Source organism: Pristis pectinata, chromosome 6, assembly GCF_009764475.1.
Source record: "Pristis pectinata isolate sPriPec2 chromosome 6, sPriPec2.1.pri, whole genome shotgun sequence".
Taxonomy (NCBI): domain Eukaryota; kingdom Metazoa; phylum Chordata; class Chondrichthyes; order Rhinopristiformes; family Pristidae; genus Pristis; species Pristis pectinata.
Genome location: NC_067410.1, coordinates 76,983,733 through 77,001,660, shown reverse-complemented (window position 1 = coordinate 77,001,660; position 17,928 = coordinate 76,983,733). Strand labels below are relative to the sequence as shown.

General features: G+C 43.4%; 1 protein-coding gene across 3 annotated transcripts in view; it reads left to right on the top strand.

Moving 5' to 3' along the window:
• Positions 1-17,928, top strand: part of si:dkeyp-97b10.3 (uncharacterized) — a 72,210-nt gene that overhangs the window by 31,599 nt on the left and 22,683 nt on the right. For all 3 annotated transcript variants that reach the window (XM_052018335.1, XM_052018334.1, XM_052018333.1), the window contains exons 6-8: positions 5-46; positions 16,185-16,247; positions 16,931-16,975. In XM_052018335.1, the coding sequence (XP_051874295.1) occupies positions 5-46; positions 16,185-16,247; positions 16,931-16,975 (150 nt within the window). The remainder of the gene's footprint in view (positions 1-4; positions 47-16,184; positions 16,248-16,930; positions 16,976-17,928) is intronic.

Below are 17,928 nucleotides of genomic sequence, written 5' to 3'. Positions count from 1 at the left end.
ACAGATCAAGGCACAGAAGGCCCTTGCTTGTTAAATCCAGAACCAGGTAATTATATGTTTCACTTACTGAAATTTACTGGTAGTTTATGAGAAATAAATTTATCTGTAAACACCCACTGTCTTAAACCACAACATTCTAGGTTTTATTAAATATTTGTGGGATTTAAAGATACTTTTCCATTTACCTGCATTTTTAAAATTTTAAAACACAAGCATTTGGCAGCCAAAATAAAAACACAAAATGCAGGACAGGCTGCATCTGCAGTGGGGGGGGGGGGGGGGGGGGGGGGGAGGGGGGGGGTGGTGGTGGACAGAGTTTCAGGTCAGAGATCCTTTATCAGAACTGAAAAGGAGGCAAAAGTTTGTAAAGCTGCGGGAAAGGTGGGAGTTGTTGTCTCTGGTGGTGGCTGAAACCAGGGTGACATGGGGATAAGCTGTAAACAAGGTTATCTGCTCAATGAGCGAATAGGAGCAGTTTGAGAGTAAGAGCATAGACAAAAGAATGTGGCAGTTGTGAAATGCAGAGCAGGAGGACATGCCTGGCAGGTCAGGCTGGGCATGTCCTCCACTCCCACAGAGAGATAAAAGAAAAAAAATAGGGTGGGGGGGGGAAAAAAAGGCTGAACCCTGTATAACAGATAGATGACTGATACAGAAGCGAGATCAAGTTACCTAAAGTTGCAAAATTCAATATTGAGTCTCGAAGGCTGCAATGTGCCCTGACAGAAATGAGGTGCTGGTTCCTCAAGTTTGCATTGGGCCTTACTGTGACAATCGGGGGCCATAGGGGTCAGAGTGAGAGTGGGGTGGGGAATTAAAATGACAGGCAACAGGAAGTTTGGGGTCACCCCTTTGGACTTGCACAGGTGTTCTGCAAAGTGACGACCCAGTCTGTGTTTGGCTTCTCCAATGTAGGGGAGATGATATTGTGAACACAAAATGCAGGACACAAGATTGGAAGAAGTGCAAGTGAATTGTGGCTTCACATGGAAAGACTGTTTGGGTCCCTAGATGGTGGGGAGGGAAGAAGTGAAAGGACACTGATGATGGTGAGATCAGGGAGAGGTTTGTTGATATTCTAGATCATGTCAACATTAAGAAGGAGGAGGCACAGGGTGTCTTGAAGCAACTTAAGGTGGATAAGTTCCCAGGGCCAGATGGAATATATTCCAGGATACTGAGGGAGGCAAAGGAGGAGATTGCTGGGGCTTGAGGGAGATCTTTGTATCCTCTTTAACCACAGATGAGATCCCAGAAAACTGAAGAATAGCCGATGTTATTCCTTTGTTTAAGAAAGGCAACACGGATAATCCAGGAAATTATAGGCTGGTGAGCCTTACATCAGTAATAGGAAAATTACTGGAGAAGATTCGTAGGGACAGGATGTACTCTCATTTGGAAAAATGTGGACTTATTAGGGAATGTCAGCACGGCTGTGTGGAGGAGGTTCTGTATCACAAATTTGATTGAGTTTTTTGAGGAGGTGATAAAGATGATTAATGAGGGTAGGGCAGTAGATGTTATGCCGACTTTAGTAAAGCATTTGATGAAGTCCCTCATGGTAGGCTGATCTAGAAAATTAAATCAGATGGGATGCATGGTGAGTTGGTAAGTTGGATACAAAATTGGCTTGGTCATAGAAGATGGAGGGTAGTAATAGACAGATGTTTTTCTGATTAGAGTCTGTGACCAGTGGTGTTTCAAAAAGTTCAGTGTTTGTGCCTCTGTTGTTTGGAATATCTGTACATGACTTGGATGAACATGTAGATGGTCTGATTAGTAAGTTTGCAGATGACGTGAAAATTGGTGGAGTTGTGGATGGTGAGGAAGGTTGTCAAAGGATATGTCAGGATATAGATCAGTTGGAAATTTGGGTGGAGAAATGGTAGATGGAATTTAATCCAGCCAAGTGTGAGATGATGCATTTTGGGAGGTAAAGTGCATGAGGAAAGTATACAGACCCTCATGAGCATTAATGTACAGAGGGATCTTGGGGTGCAAGTCCATAGCTCCCTGTAAGTGGCAACGCTAGTGGATAGGGTAATAAAGAAGTCGTGTTGCATGCTTGCTTTCATCAGCTGGGGCATTGAATATAAAACTTTGGTTAGCCCACTTTTGGAGTATTGTGTGCAGTTTTACTCACTGTACTATAGAAAAGATGTGGAGGCTTTGGAGAGGATGCAGAAGAGGTTCACTGGGATATTGCCTGGATTGAAGTGTATTAGCTATAAGGGGAGATTGGACGAATCTGGATTTTTTTTCTCTGGAGCGTCAGAGGCTGAGGGGCAAACTAATAAAAGTATGTGAAATTATGAGGCTTACAGATAGGGTAGATGATTAAGGTGGAAATGTCAAATACTAGAGGATATAGCTTTAAGGTGAGAAGGGGAAAGTTTAAAGGAGATGTGTGAGACAGATTTTTTTACACAGACTGGTAGGAGTCTGTTACAGGGGTGATGGTAGCAGCAGATATGATAGCAAAGTTTAAGAAGCATTTAGACAGACACATGAAGAGGTAGGAAATATAGGGATACAGTCCATATGCAGGCAGATGGGATTAGTTAGATTGGCATCATGATTGACACAGACATGGTGGGCCTAAGGGCCTGTTCCTGTGCTGTACTGTTCCATGTCCTTTTGCTTGGCAAAGTGCTGTAAGAAGGGGGGTGATTGGTGGAAATGGAAGAGTTGACCAGGGAGTTAGGAAGGGAATGGTCCCTGTGAAATGCTCAAAGAGGAAGAAGGAACAAGTTCTCTTTGAAGTTCATGGAAATTGCAGAGAATGATTTGTTGAATGCAAAGGCTGATGGGGTGGAAGATGAGGACCAGAGGAACTCTATCCTCGTTCTGTTCTGGAAGAAATGGAGTGAGAGCATAGACTCGGCAAATAGATGATATGTGGTCCACAGCTTTGTTAATAATAATAGAAAGGAAGCTGCAGTTTATTAAGAAAGAAGGCATTTGCTCCAATGATGAGATTTTCTGAAAGGTGCCACTGAAATTTCTACTTTCCATCCCGCCAGCCCTCTACATTCAACAGATCATTCTCTGCAATTTCCACCACCTTTTAATGAGATTCCACCACCAGGCACATCTTCCCCTCTCCTCCCCTTTCAGCATTTTGCAGGGTCTGTTCCCTTTGTGACACCCTAGTCCGCTCTTCTGTTCCCACCAACCACCCCCCTTATAACAGCACTTTCCCTTGCACCCACAGGTGTTGTAACACTTGTCCTTTCACCTCTTCGCTTCCCACCACCCAGGGATCTAAACAGTCTATCCGGGTGAAGCAGTGATTCATTTGCAATTCTTCCAATCTTGTGTCCTGCATTTGGTGTTCTCAATATGGTCTCCTTTACATTGGAGAAACCAAATGCAGACTGGGTCATCACTTTGTGGAGCACCTGTGTTTGATCCACAGGAGCGACCATGAACTTCCTGGTCTGCCTCTATAATTCCCCGTCCCACTCTCACTCTGACCTATTTGTCTGTGGCTTCCTGAAATGTCACAGCAAGGCCCAGTGCAAGCTTGAGGAATAGCACCTCATTTCTGTCTGGGCACATTGCAGCCTTCTGGACTCGATATTGAATTCTACAGCTTTAGGTAACTTGATTTTTAGGACTGTGTCTGTCATTCATCTGTGATTTTTGGTTCTGCTTTTTCTTTCTCGGAGTGGAGGACATGGCTAACCTGACCTGCTGGGCATTTCCTGCTCTGCATTTTTGCAACTCTCGTCCATGTTCTTTTGTCTATGTTTTCACTCTTAAATTGCTCCTGTTCATTCAATGGCCAGATTACCTTGTTTGTAGCTTATTCCCATTTCACCCTGGTTTCAGTCACCACCAGAGACAACAACCCCCACCTTTCCTGCAGCTTTACAAGCTTCTTTTTTCTCCTTTTCAGTTCTGATGAAGCGGCTCCAACCTGAAACATTGACTGTATTTTTCTTCCCTCGGAGATGGCCTGACCTGCAGAGTATTTCCAGCATTTTCTGTTATTGATCTAGATTTACAGCATCTGCAGTTTTTGATTTTCATTTATTTGACAGCCAAGTACTTTGGCTGATGGTAAAGATTTATCAGCTAAATATGCTTATGCAATTTTAACTTTTTTTTTGAATTTATGGAAGGTAAAGTTAGAATTGCTGCAGAGAAATGTACATGTGAAGGGTGAAAAATCACAGGGCTACTCCCTACTTGTTTTGTAGTTTAAACTCTTGACTTTTTTTTTCCACATGGTATTTTTGATTGCATAAAATCAGTCTACATAATGATTGATGTTGAAACCTTTTGATTTTCTTGGCTTCAGCACTATGAATTTACTTTAAATAGGCATGATGTGTTCTTGCATGTCAGAAGCAGAACGTTTATAGTTATGTTAAACTTTTTTATTGCTAGGCTGTTGAGAGTTTTGTGGATTGTTTACAGGGCTTCTCTTGCACTTCCCGAACATGCTCTTTAGTCTTGCCGCATCTGATGACAATTCTTTCCTTGTTAGTTGTGGTGTCCAACAATTTGAACCATTTATATGAAAGGAAGCTGTTTCTTGCTTGTCATCACTTACGAGACTCATTTGAATCTGATTAATTACCCTTGTGTTGCAATGAGTATGTTGGAGCCCCTATCTTTATCTGTGCAGTTGTGTAGCAAGGCTGCTGTTTTAAGAAACTCTTTTAAAAATATCTACAGTGCTGTTTAAGACTCATCATTGATTCTACAATGATGTATAGAACATAGAACCGTACAGCACAGGAACAGGCTCTTCAGCCCATGATGTTGTGTTGAACTAATTAAACCAGTAACTAATGCCTAACTAAACTACTCCCTTCTGCCTACACAATGTCCATATCCTTCCATTCCCTGTACATTCATGTGCCTGTCTAAGAGCCTTTTAAATGCCCCTATCATATTTGTCTTGTGCCATTTGCCTCCAACACCTAGCAGTGCATTCCAGGCACGCACCACTCTTTTTAAACAAAAAAACTTGCCCTGCACATCTCCTTTGAATTTACCCTGTCTCACTTTAAATACATGTCCTCTAGTACTATACATTTTGACCCTGGGAGAAAGATACTGGCTGTCTACTCTATCCATGCCTCTCGTAATCATATAAACTTCTATCAGTTCTCCCCTTAGACTCCATTGCTCCAGAGAAAACCCTCGTTTGTCCAACTTCTTACAGCACACTCTCTCTAATCCAGGCAGCATCCTGGATTAGTTGTCTCACTTCTCAAATGTTGTCTCGCTTCTCAAACTATCACTAACACACTATCTCACTGTCCACCTGCTCCCCTCTGTCTCTTCCTCTGTCTCCCTCCTTCACAAATACATTCACAAACATTACTTTTGCTCCACACCCTTGTCCCAAGCACAGTTTTTCTCAAACACACACATTAGTTATAACTATCACCAGACCAGCTAACTTACTAACTCCCACACAGACTCAATAGTGGACCCTGTCTCTCACTCGATTAATATTTCATTAATTCCTTTACCTTCACACTCTCATACTTAGTCCCATGAGTATTCAACACAGTCAAAGTACATTGTCATGTCCACTCAATGTCTTTTTTCACTTGCTGTCCGTTATAGATAAGGAGTAGACACCTAGTGTTCTAAACCTGAAGGGACCCAGCATGGCACAGGTAAAGCCGAGCACACTATGACCCACCAGGTACGATTTTACTGCACCGAACATCACCTCATTCATTTGGACAGATACCTTAACCCACAGGGAATACCCCTGTTACGAAGAACCAAAGCTGATATCATCAGTCAGACATGCACCTCTCTCTGGACCAAGATGCCACTATTAAGTAGGCCCTTATCTCCCACACAGTCACAAATCCAATTTCCTGCACAGCTTCCAGGCTTGTAGTGCCTCAGTCCCACACAGCCTGCCTCTGCCTCCTACTCAGGATCCACAAGCAGACCATCTGTCAAGTGGCTAATGGGGATGAAAGAGCAGACTACACCTCTATCCTACACCTTGAAGGTCTGAGGCCCGTCTACTTCTTTCTTGAACAGAGGCCCTACCTGTTCCCCTCCACCAAAGCATTCATTCACCCAGCTAAACTTGATCTCACATTGAATAACTTCCACTCCACTCACTTCCTTCAGATTAATGGTATAGCCATGGGCATGCAATGCTTGTCTTTTTGTCGAATACATGGAACAATCTTTGTTTTGTTTGGGCCCACTCCCTCAACTCTGGTGCATCGACGACCGCATTAGTGCTGCTTCTTGCATTCCTACAGTATTCAGAAATTTCATGCTTCTAGTACCAATTTCTACCCTGCTCTACTCCGCTCTTACTTCCACATGAGAGCTCATTTCCAAGCACTCTCAATTAATGGAGCCATTAGACATCAGTAAGATATTAAATCAATACATTAGTTGAATGCAAAGAATGATCTGTAGCACAGCTGTTCGGTGTACGTGGCAAACAGACACCCCAACAGTATCAAGGGTTTATGCAGTGCTGCAAGTTCTTTCACAAGTCAGCAGACTATGACAAGGCGACTGTACCACATGCCTGGGTTTTGCATCAATGCTTATCTCTGTATGTAAACAATCCAAGATAAACATGTTTAATACAGACACCACCATGGCATGCACTCAGAAGTCATTAACGTATAAAGATCATAAAGGAGGAATAGCTAATGATGATTGAATCACACCATGCAAGATTCTTAGAGCATCTGGCTTCCACACTGTGTGAACTCTTAACCCTCCTGTGTCACAGACATGCAGTCAAAATTTGCAATTGGGTGCATGCTCATAATCTTAGATGGTCGTGGGTGCTTTCAGCTTTCATGTAAAAACTCTTGATTCTTACAGATGTGAGAATGTTGGCTGCTCCCAGGTCATTAGCTTCAGCAGGAGCTCATCACAGATACAATTAACAAATGGTTTCAAACAAGTCCAGATGTCAATATTTATGGAAAGAAGCAGCTTCAGTACCCTGCAAGCATTCTCCTGGCAGTTATGAGAGGCATATTTCATGAGTGGAAACAGCTGGCATTAGTAGACTGTAGTTGGGCAGGAGGAGAAGGGAAACCACAGTCTCAGCTCCACAGAGGTTGAATCCAGATAATAGAGCTCATATGGAGGGGTCAGATTGCCCCAGGACAGAGGGCATTTAGGAGAAGGCCCCTGGGTGGGCACCCTAAAATAAAAATAGAAAGTGCTGGAAATACTCAGCAGGTCGGGTCTGAGAAACAATGTTAATGTTTCAGCTCAAAGACCCTTCATCAGAACTCAAAGGGTACAGCATAGGTTATTTTTGGTTTTCAGGAACTCTTAAAATGCTTGGAGAGTGCCTGGCCTGTCAGAGTGGCTCCATGTGATGACCAGAAGCATGGGGGAAACTGTCTCCATGTTCCCTCAGGAGCTGGTAGAGAACCTCTCTTTCTTTCAGTTTCAGATTGATTTGGTCTTCTGTGTTAGGCTGTGGTAATGCTGACAAAACATAGTGACTGAGGGAGAAAGTGCGTCCCTCTATTGAAGCCCAGTCCCTGTCCTCCAGAGCTCCAGTAACCCAGTCTTAGCAGGGTTCTGGAGGGCGTGATAACACTTGTGGAATCTGGGTAAGTCTAGATGTGCGCACTGTTGTCTTCCGGGTATCGTGTACATGGCACTGCGGGAACTTAGATCTCTGACCTCTCTGAGGGCTGGGATCTCTCCCATGGCCTCTGCTCTCAGGCAGTTGGTCCCTTGCAGTCTGGAGCCAGCCCATCAAAGACACAAGCTCATCATAGGCATGAAGAGCCCTGAATGAGCTATGAACTGAGCTGGTTTTCCTATAGTCAGGCAGCAGCACCACAGCATGGTGGTTGGGCTTCCAAACTACTTCGAAAAGCATGAAAGCTAAGAGCCCCAGTAGTGAGTAGATTTTGATTCACTCTGTTGGGATGTCCACTTGTCCAAGTGCACCTTGGAGATGATGTGTGCTGGGACCATTGTTTGCACTAGCTAAGACATTTAGCTAAGTATTTGTAATTATATTTTACTTCAGTAAAGTTGTTGATCTTTTTGTGCTGCTCATGATAGGTGAAGCCATTAAGTTAACTGATTGCAGATTCTGCTCACACATTTCATCCCTCAGTTCCTTACCCTTACTCAACCAAAGGAAGCCAGCTGACTGCAGTAGCATGTTTGTGCATCACTCACTACAAAGTGCAAGATGAATGCTGATATAATTAGATGCACCTTGCACCTATGTGCAAGAGCACAAAGACTTGTGAGGTTCTTCTCTGTTCCTTTGGATAAGTTTTGATATGATCATTCGGAGGAGAAGACAGTGAGCCTGGCCATGTGAGGGCACTGTAGGTGGTCATGTCATGAGGCCAAATGAGATTATCCAATCAGTCATCAGGGATCAGTCAATGCTGCCAGCAACAGTCAGCAGATGTCAAGTTTCCTTGCAGCATGATGCTTCTAGGTTTGCAATAATAATGCACTCACACAGATACATCAAGGGCTTATAACAGTGACCTTTTATGAAGGTGGGGTTTCCTCATAAATTATAGTCATACAGAGTTACACTTTGATGAGTTTAATCCCATTGGCAGAGCTAATAGCCTTTGAGTTGAGATGCCTTTGTTTCCTTCACAGGAGCACTAAGATCATGATTTGGCTGTCAAACCAATAAGTTAGATTTGTAACTGAATGGATCGATATTCCAAATGGACTGCATTGTTAAGGTGCAGCTGTAATTTAAAATGAGACTATGAGGCTACTGAGTGTATGTCTTGATCAAGTGAAATGAACACTGCATGTGGCTGCTGTCTAACTATTCCATTCGATCAAGAGATTATTAAGTACTCCTCTGACCTCATTGAGCCCTGGTACTTTGTGTTGTTTTGATCCAAGTATCCATTACTGCACTTGACCACAAGTGTTCTTAAGTGGGCCATTTGTAAGGTTTGTAAATGGGAAGAGCTGCTTGCCATGAAGGTATTCAGCCTCTGAGACTGATTTAAGATGCAGCAAGTGTTAGGCTTATAATGTGAAGGCAGTGTGTGCAATGAGGATTGAGCAAGGCTGGACAGTGATGACAAATGGACTTGATTAATTAGGTCTTTGGTTCTGGAAAAGCTCTTGTTGCAATGTTTGAGACAAAGGACTGAATTTGTAGCTTCTGGAAATCATTATTAATTGTAGTTAGGGTCCAATCATTGGTTGTATCACATTGACTGAAGTCTATTCTTAAGATGTGTAGTGGCTTAAATGACCCTGCAAATGAGTGAGTGTTTTAAGAATGTGCAGGAAAGGCTGGATGTTGAGACATTTGGGAAATTTTGCAGGATCAAAAACTGCCTTGCAGCACAGCCAGAAAAGTTTTGTCTTTCGTAAAGCTTAGCATGGGCCCCTGTTGCCAAGGCTGAGGGTCCTCACTATCATCTTCCTCCTGCTCTTGAAGTGTGTCTCCATCCTGTTGTCTTACCCATTGGTCCTCCCTTCGCTCAGTCTTGGCAGGCAAGGGCTGCTGGCCAAATTCTGCTGTGCATAGGAGGGCAGTACAAAGACTGACAGTCTGGCTGCTGAATACTGCAGAATGCCACCCGAGTGGTCTGGACAGTGATAACTCATTTTGAGCAGCTGAGTTGTGGTCTTCACTAAGCTCCTTGTTGTGGCATCATTGTGACTGCAGCAGTGCTGATCTGGTGCGGTTGTAGCTGTGAGTGGAGTGATCAGGCACTTGAATGAGGGATGGTCCATATCTGCCAACATGCATACTTTGGGGCAAAAGGTGAAAGGCAGTTGTAACTGGCTAAGAATTGACCACTAGAATAGTCCTCCAGTGGTCCATCATCAAATCCATGTTGAGAGAAAGTACTCCTTATTCATAAATGTCTTGAGAATGGGAGCTGTAATGACCACATAGAAAAGTACAACACTAGACAGGCCATTTGGCCCACAATGTTGTGCCGATCTTGATGCCAATTTATATTAAATGTCCTCCTCCTGTTTATCAACCACATCCCTCCATTCCCTTCATATTCATGTGTCTATCTAAAAGCCTCTTAAACTCCACCAAACTGCTTGATTCCACTACTACCCCTGGTAACCCATTCCAGGCATCTACCACTCTGTGTAAAAACAACAACAACTTGCATCTCATGTCACCTTTAAACTTCACCCCTCTAACCTTAAAAGCACGTCCTCTGGTGTTTGACATTTCTACCCTGGGGAACAGATTCTGACTGTCTACCTGACCTATGCCTCTCATAATTTTATCAGGTCTCCCCTCACCTTCCGACACTCTAAGGAGAACAACCCAAGTTTATCCAACCTGTCCTTATAGCTCATACCCTCTAATCCAGGCAGCATCCTGGTTAAACCTCTGCTGCACCTTTTCCACATCCTTCCTATAATTGGGAAACCAGAACTGCACACAATACTCCAAGTGTGGTCTGACTAAAGTTTTAGATAGCTGCAGCATGATTTCCTTACTCTTAGACTCAACACCCCTACCAACAAAGACACGCATTCCATATACTTTCTTTACCACCTTATCCATCTGCATAGCTGCTTTCAGTGAACTGTGGACCTGGACCCCAAGGTCCCTCTGTATCTCAATGCTATTAAGGGGCCTATCATTAACTGTGTACTTTCTCCTTTTATTTGACTTCCCAAAGTGCAACACCTCACATTTGCCTGGATTAAACTCCATCTGCCACTTCTCTGCCAATATCTGGAACTGATATATATCCTACTCTATTCTTTGATAGTCCTTTACACTGTCCACAACTCCACCAATCTTGATGCCATCTGCAACTTGCTAATCCACCCATCTACATTTTCTTCCAAATCATTGATATATATCACAAACAACAGAGGTCCCAGCACTGATCCTTGCGGAACACCACTGGCCACAGCCCTCCTGCCAGAATAACAGCCTTCCACCCCTACTCTGGCAGTTCAGAATCCAAACTTTCAATTCACCCCGGATCCCATCTTCTGAATCAACCTACCATGAGGGACTTTGTTAAATGCCTTACTAAAGTCCATGTAGATAATGTCACTGCCTTATCCTCATGAAGCACCTTTGTCATCTCCTCAAAAAAACTCAAATCAGGTTTGTAAGGCATGACCTGCCCTGCACAAATCCATGATGACTGTCCCTAGGTAGCCTATGCCTTTCCAATTGCACGTAAATCCTATCCCTCAGTATCCTCTCCAGTATCTTCCCTATCACTGATGTGAGGCTCACTGGCCTATAATTTCCTAGATTATCCCTATTTCCCTTGAACAAAGGCACAACATTTGCTACTCTCCAGTCCTCTGGGATGTCGCCTGTTGCTAGTGAGGACACAAAGATCCTATTAAAGTCTCAGCAATCTTGTTCCTTGCTTCTTTCAATATTCTGGGATATATGCCATCAGGCCCTGGGGACTTATCCACCTTAATGCTTTTCAGAAGACCTAGCGCTACCTCCTCGTTAATCTCAAGATGTCCCAGCACATTAGCATGCCCCACTCTGTTTTTAGTATCCTCCAATTTTATCTCAATAAATATATCGATGCAAGGTACTCATTTAGTACCTCAGCCACTTGCTCTGACTCCAAGCACAAATTCCCTCCTTTATCCTTGAGTGGACCTACCCTCAGTTTATAAAGGATAACTGAGGGTAGGTCCACTCAAGGATAAAGTACCTTGGGATTATCTTTGACCCTGCTTGCTAAGGACATTTCATGGCCTCTTTTGGCCTTTCTAATCGCCTGCTTGAGCACTTTCCTGCTATCTTTATATTCCACAAGGGCCCGGTCTGATTTTTAGCTTCCTAAACCTTATGTATGCTTCCTTTTTCTTCCTGAAGAAGTTTAGGACCTCTTGGGTCATCCAAGGTTCCCCTACCTTACCATCCTTGTCCTTGCTCCTTACTGGGACATGCTGATCCTGGACTCTGATCAGCTGGTCTTTAAACAACTCCCACATGTGAGATGTAGATTTGTCTAACAGCAGCTGCTCCCAATCAATGCCCCTTAGCTCGTTGACCACCTGCTTTTCTTCATGGATGCTGCCTGGCCTGCTGAGTTCCTCCAGCATCATCGTGTTTTTCATCTAGATTCCACCATCTGCAGTCCCTTGTTTCTCCCCTTAGCTCCTGTTTTATCCTGCCATAATTTACCCTCCCCCAATTTAGTACCTTCTGGGAAGATCCAATTTTATTCTTGCTCATTACTATCTTAAAACATACTATTCTCAAAATGTCACTATTCCCAAAATGTTTGCCCACTATCAGGTCTGTCACCTGACCTGTGTTTCCCAAAACTAGCTCTAGTACGTTCACTCCACATACTGTCTCAAGAACCCCTCTTGGATGCACTGAAGAAATCCTGCCCTATCTAAGCTTTTTGTGTTAAGGAAGTTCCAATAAATACAGGGTAAGTTAAAGTCCCACATTATGACAACCCTGTTGTTTCTGCACCTTTCCATAATCTATCTACATATCTGTTCCTCCACCTCTCGGTGGCTATTGGGAGGCCCATAGTATAATTCCCATCAGCATATTTGGACCTGTCCTCTTTCTGAGCTCCACCCAAGCTGCTTCTGTGGATGAGCCCTCCAGTATGTCCTCTCTGAGTACAGCTGTGACATTCTCCCTTACCAGTAGTGCAATCCCTCCACCTCTTTTGCCCCTTTCTCGATCACGTTTAAAACAACAAAACCCAGGAATGTTGAGCAGCCAGTCTTGTCCCTCACGCACCCAGGTCTATGTGATGGCAGCAATATCGTAATTCCATGTACTGATCCAGGGTCTATGTTCATCCTCCTTACCCATAATACTCCTAGTGGTAAAATAAACACATTTTAGCCCATCAGACCCACCATGTTTATTAGCCTGTCCCTTGCTGTCCTTCCTTTCAACCTTACTTGTCACACCATCTTTCTTGCCCTCAACCCTACCACCTGTTGCCCTGCTGTGGTTCCCATGCTCCTGCCACTCTAGTTTAAACCCTCCCGAGTAGCACTAGCACTTGCTGAGTAATCCCAGCGAGGATATTGGTTCCCCTCCAGTTCAGGTGCAAGTCGTCTTGTTTGTACAGGTCCCCGCCTGCCCTGGAAGAGACCCCAATGATCCATAAATCTGAAACCAGCTCTTTGGCCATGTATTGAACTGCACTATATATCTATCACCTCTCACTAGCACATGGCATGGGTAGTAATCCTGAGATTACAATGCTGGAAGTCCTGCTTTTATACTTTCTACCTCGCTCCCTAAAATCATCCCTAACCTCATCCCGACTCCTGCCTATGTCACATGTACCCATGACCTCTGGCTGCTCACCTTCCCCTCTCAGAATGTTCTGTGCCTGCTGCGTGACATCCTTGACCCTGGCACCAGCGAGGTCACACACCATGCTGGAGTCTCGATTGCAGCCACAGAAATGCCCCTTTGTGCCCCTTTACTATCGAGTTATCTATCACTATCACTCTGCCTGACTTCACCCTTCCTTCCCTTCTTTGCCTCAGAACCGGGCACGGTGCCATTGACCCAGCTACTGGTGCTGGCCTCTGAAAGGACATCCTCTTCACCCCCGCCCCCCCCCACCAAAAAAGTATCCATGGGGGATGTATATCTGTTAGTGAGGGGAACGACCACAAGGAAAACCTGCTCTGTCTGCCTACTTCCCTTACTTCTCCTGGTGGTCACCCATCTATCTGTAGCCTGCACCTGAGGTGTGACCACCTCACTAAGACTCTCATTTATGATGTTCTCAGCTTCCCGGATGATTCTCTGCCTCCACTTCCTTGACCCGGTCTGTCAGGAGCTGTAGCTGGGCGCACTTCCCACAGATGTAGTCATCAGAGAGACTGAGGTTCCCTGACTTCCCGCATCTTGCAGGAGGAGCATTCCACTACCCTGACTGCCATTTTGTCTACACTGTCAAAGGTTGTGGATTAATAGGAAAATAAAAGCCTTACCTGATTCTTATCTGCTCCTCACCTGTGCCTCCTCACTGAAGCCTCTCTAGCCAAAGCCTCAGCTCCCCACTCCTACACTGGCTCACTGTCACAATGGCCACTCCAAAATGGCTGCTCTTTTTGACCCTACCTTTTTATTGCCAAAAGTGTGTGGCAACTCGGCCAATCAGAAAGAATTTCTTCGAAGTTGCTGGCTCCTCCCCTCTGCCGCTCTGGCTGCTGCAATATGAGTGCAGTGTATGAGTGCCTAGATTTTAGGACACCTGCAATGGCAGTAGATGCCCATGCCTGGTCAGTCAGCTCCTCTGGGTTGATGGGGAAGGAGACGAAGTGTGGTCTAGTGGATTAGAGAAGGCAATGACTACCCTAAAACAGTGGTAATCAGCAAACTTATATGTGGTGTTAATCAACGACTATGGGCTGGAATGACCCCAAAACTAGAAGGTTGACGTTCTCTGGGAGAGCAGTCCAGGCATGTGCATCATCTTATATTTGAGGTTTCATTATTAACATCAGTGGCGAATACCTTGTGAAAGTGTAGCCTGCATAGACATTGCACTTCCACTTGGTGTACTTAGAAGCATGACTCCCAAAAAGGCCAGGGTGAATAAGGTGTTGGGTGCTGAAACCTTGTTTGCCTCCCCTGTGCCAGTACCTGCAGGCATCTGTTAAAAGCCCGTGTCATCTATTAAGATGGATATTATGCCTAGACAAATGAATGGCCAATGTAGGTCAGTCGAGAATGCAGCAAAGTGTTTGAAAATGTCAGTTAGGTTCAGTGTGAGTAGTGTGTAGATTGAGCCATGAGTGTACAGTGTGTTGTGTAGCATAATAGTTACAACTGAGGGGTTTTTGAGCAAGCAATGTTTGTAAAATCTAGTTCTTTGGTGCAAAGTGACCACTTTTCAAACCAATGTGGTGGAAAATTTTGCCTGTGCTGAGGTTAGGGCACAGGACTGCTGTTGACCTAATTTGGGCAAGTTGGGGACTGGAGAAAGTGTACTACTGGAAGACAAAATTCTTGCCCAAAAATGAGGACATGACTTTAGAGACTTGAACTCACACAGAGAAATGTGCACATTTCTAATTCACTCTGCACTAATGCTATTTTTAAACCATGCAGTGTTGTTTTTGTTTCCATTGTGCAAAAGAATTTCTAGCCCATAGAGTTTAAAATGTGACAGAAGATGTAGACTAACAGAAACTATAACATTAATAGTTTAATAAGGAAACAACAGATTACAGATAATATAGAGCAGGTGTGAAGAATAGGAAAGGCAAAGTTATTGAGGATAGGTTGGTTGTTATAAAAAGAGTCCAAAAGTATTTTATGAACACACTGGATAACCTCAAACATAAGATTCCCACTGAAACACAGCCAGTATACTGATTCCTTCCCCAGAAGGATCAAGTTAGGGTTTAGAAGTTACACACAAAATATCAGTGCTTGGGAAGGGAACAGTGAAAAAAGCATGCCACTCACACAAAGAACAGAATAGATGATTGTACTGTACTTGAACAGATTTGTATTTCTTTCTGATTGCATAGAATGAAATGTCACAGCAATAATAAACACAGATGTCACTTGGACTGTTAATGGCTTTGCTGCAGAAAGAGCTTAGGCCAGCTTTGTCACAGTCACATCATGAAAGGGGTTCTGTTAAAGGACCAACAGGGGCTTAATTGAATATCCCTTCTTTGAGCAATAATGTACAAATGTAACGTAGTTGCATTGAAACTGTACAAGTCATTGATGAGGCCACAACAGGAGTGTTGCATCCAGTTCTGGTTATGTAATTCTAGGAAGGATGTCAAAGGTCCCAAAGAGGGTGCAGGAAAGATTAAGTAGTCCCAGTGATGATGGATTTCCAATGATTAGTCTAGAGAAGCTAGGGTTCATAGAGTTGTACAACATGGACACAAAGCACTTCAGCCTCCATGTGTGACCATCAAACACCAAATCTAGATCAATCTTATTTTTCCTCTTGCATCCCCATCAACTCCAATACCACCCACCTCCCCCACCCCCCAAACAATTCCCTGCTACCTGTCCAGGGGCAATTTATAGCAGCCAATTAACCCATCGGCCAGCACATCTTTGGCACGTGGCAGGAAACCAGAGTTCCCAATGTGTTCGTAGGGAGAAGGGTCAGAGTCCACACAGAGAGCACTTAGGGTCAGTATTGAACCTGAACTTCTGGAGCAGTGAGGGAGAAGCTTTAATCATTGTGCCATCTGGTTTGTTCTCCTAGGAGTGAAGAAGGTTGAGAGGAACTTTGATGAAGGTGTACAAGATTGTGACTGGTTAAAACAAGGTAAACAGAAGGCAAATGTTGCCATTCAAAGACTGGGGTCACAGGTTTAAAATTTTGGACAAATGTACACAGGGATGTAAGGAAAATCTCAATTACTCAAAGTAATTATATTCTAGAATTTAAGGGATGGTGGGGGGAGAGGAAAGCAGTTAACCACTGTTTTTGAGAAGAAATTGGACAGGTATTTGAGGGAAAATAATTTTGAGTGATAAGAGGAAAGAATAAGGAAATGGGCATTGACAGTTTTGTTCCACTAGGTGTTCCCATAGATTCATCGGGTTAATTGGCTTCCTTCCGTGATGTAATAATTCAACAATGTCCAGGAATGCCCTCTACTATGACTTACGAGATCAAATTAGAAAAGAATGGAGAGAATTGAGCTTTGCAAGTTCCAGACACTGGATTCATTGTTGCCTTTAAGAGCTGGATAGTAGGAACTTGAATTGTTCAAAGCTTTGATCTTATTTCTTTTATGGGCACACAGGCATATTAATTGTTTCCTCCGGGTGCTCCGGTTTCCTCCCACATTCCAAAGACATACGGGTTAGGAAGTTGTGGCATGCTATGTTGGCACTGGAAGCGTGGCGACACTTGCGGGCTGCCCCCAGAACACTACACAAAAAGATGCATTTCACTGTGTGTTTCAATGTACATGTGGCTAATAAAGATATCTTATTTTACAGGAGACTGTAGCACTGAAGATACAACAACCATAAATCCAGAGCCAGGTCAATTTATCTTAATGATTAATTTACAAATAATATTAGTTTGAATATTCAAAAAATTCTCTTTAGAAAACTATTACTGCCAATTATTAATGCCAGGAATGTCATATTGCAGGCAGATCTATTTTATGTTTCATTTTTAAAACTCATGATTTATTCCACTAAAAGAGAGAATGCAGCTTTTGGGTTGAGAATAATGGTTAAGCTATCACAGCCGTTTCTCCAACTCTTCATAATAGTCAGCAAGTGAAAGACATGTCAATGCCACGAATTAGAGTGCTGTTCTAATCAAAGAATTCTCAAGTGGAGTTGTCAGATTAAGTTACTTTCCATCCAGTCTTTCCCCTTATCTCTGGATGGTGACAGTTATTTTATTTCTTCTTGAGAATGATTAGGTGCATTTCCACAGATTTTCTCGTCCCTTATCCTAAATGTTCATTTTTCATGGGGGAGCTTGGAGAATGAGCTTTGGCAGTCAGTTCCACCACAGGGACAATTTAAACATTGATTAAAATAAAATACCTGCTTTCACAATGATTGGATATGATTGACATCAAGCCTTTTCGATTTTATTGGCTATTAATTGCCCTCAGAGGAAATAGCTTAGACAGCTTCCGTTATGTATTGACATCAATAGGGGAAAACAACCTGTAAAGGTGATTAAAACCTAGTTTTCCCTTTCATTAAGTGTATATGGTTTTGTCATGTGCACCTTGTATCATGGAGCTCAACTCCAACTCCAGATCTTAATCCAAAACCACAATTGCAAACTTAATAAAAATGCACAAAGAGTTTGAATCTGAGTGGGAGCTTTGTGGAGTTTGATAATGACTTCTACCAGCTTGCAGGTGGCTGTGTGCTTTCCAAATAAGACAATAATCTAATACTAATTTAATTGAAGAAGCAGTAATCTTCTGAGCACAGCCACAGAAGTGTTGCCATGTCTGACATGCAGC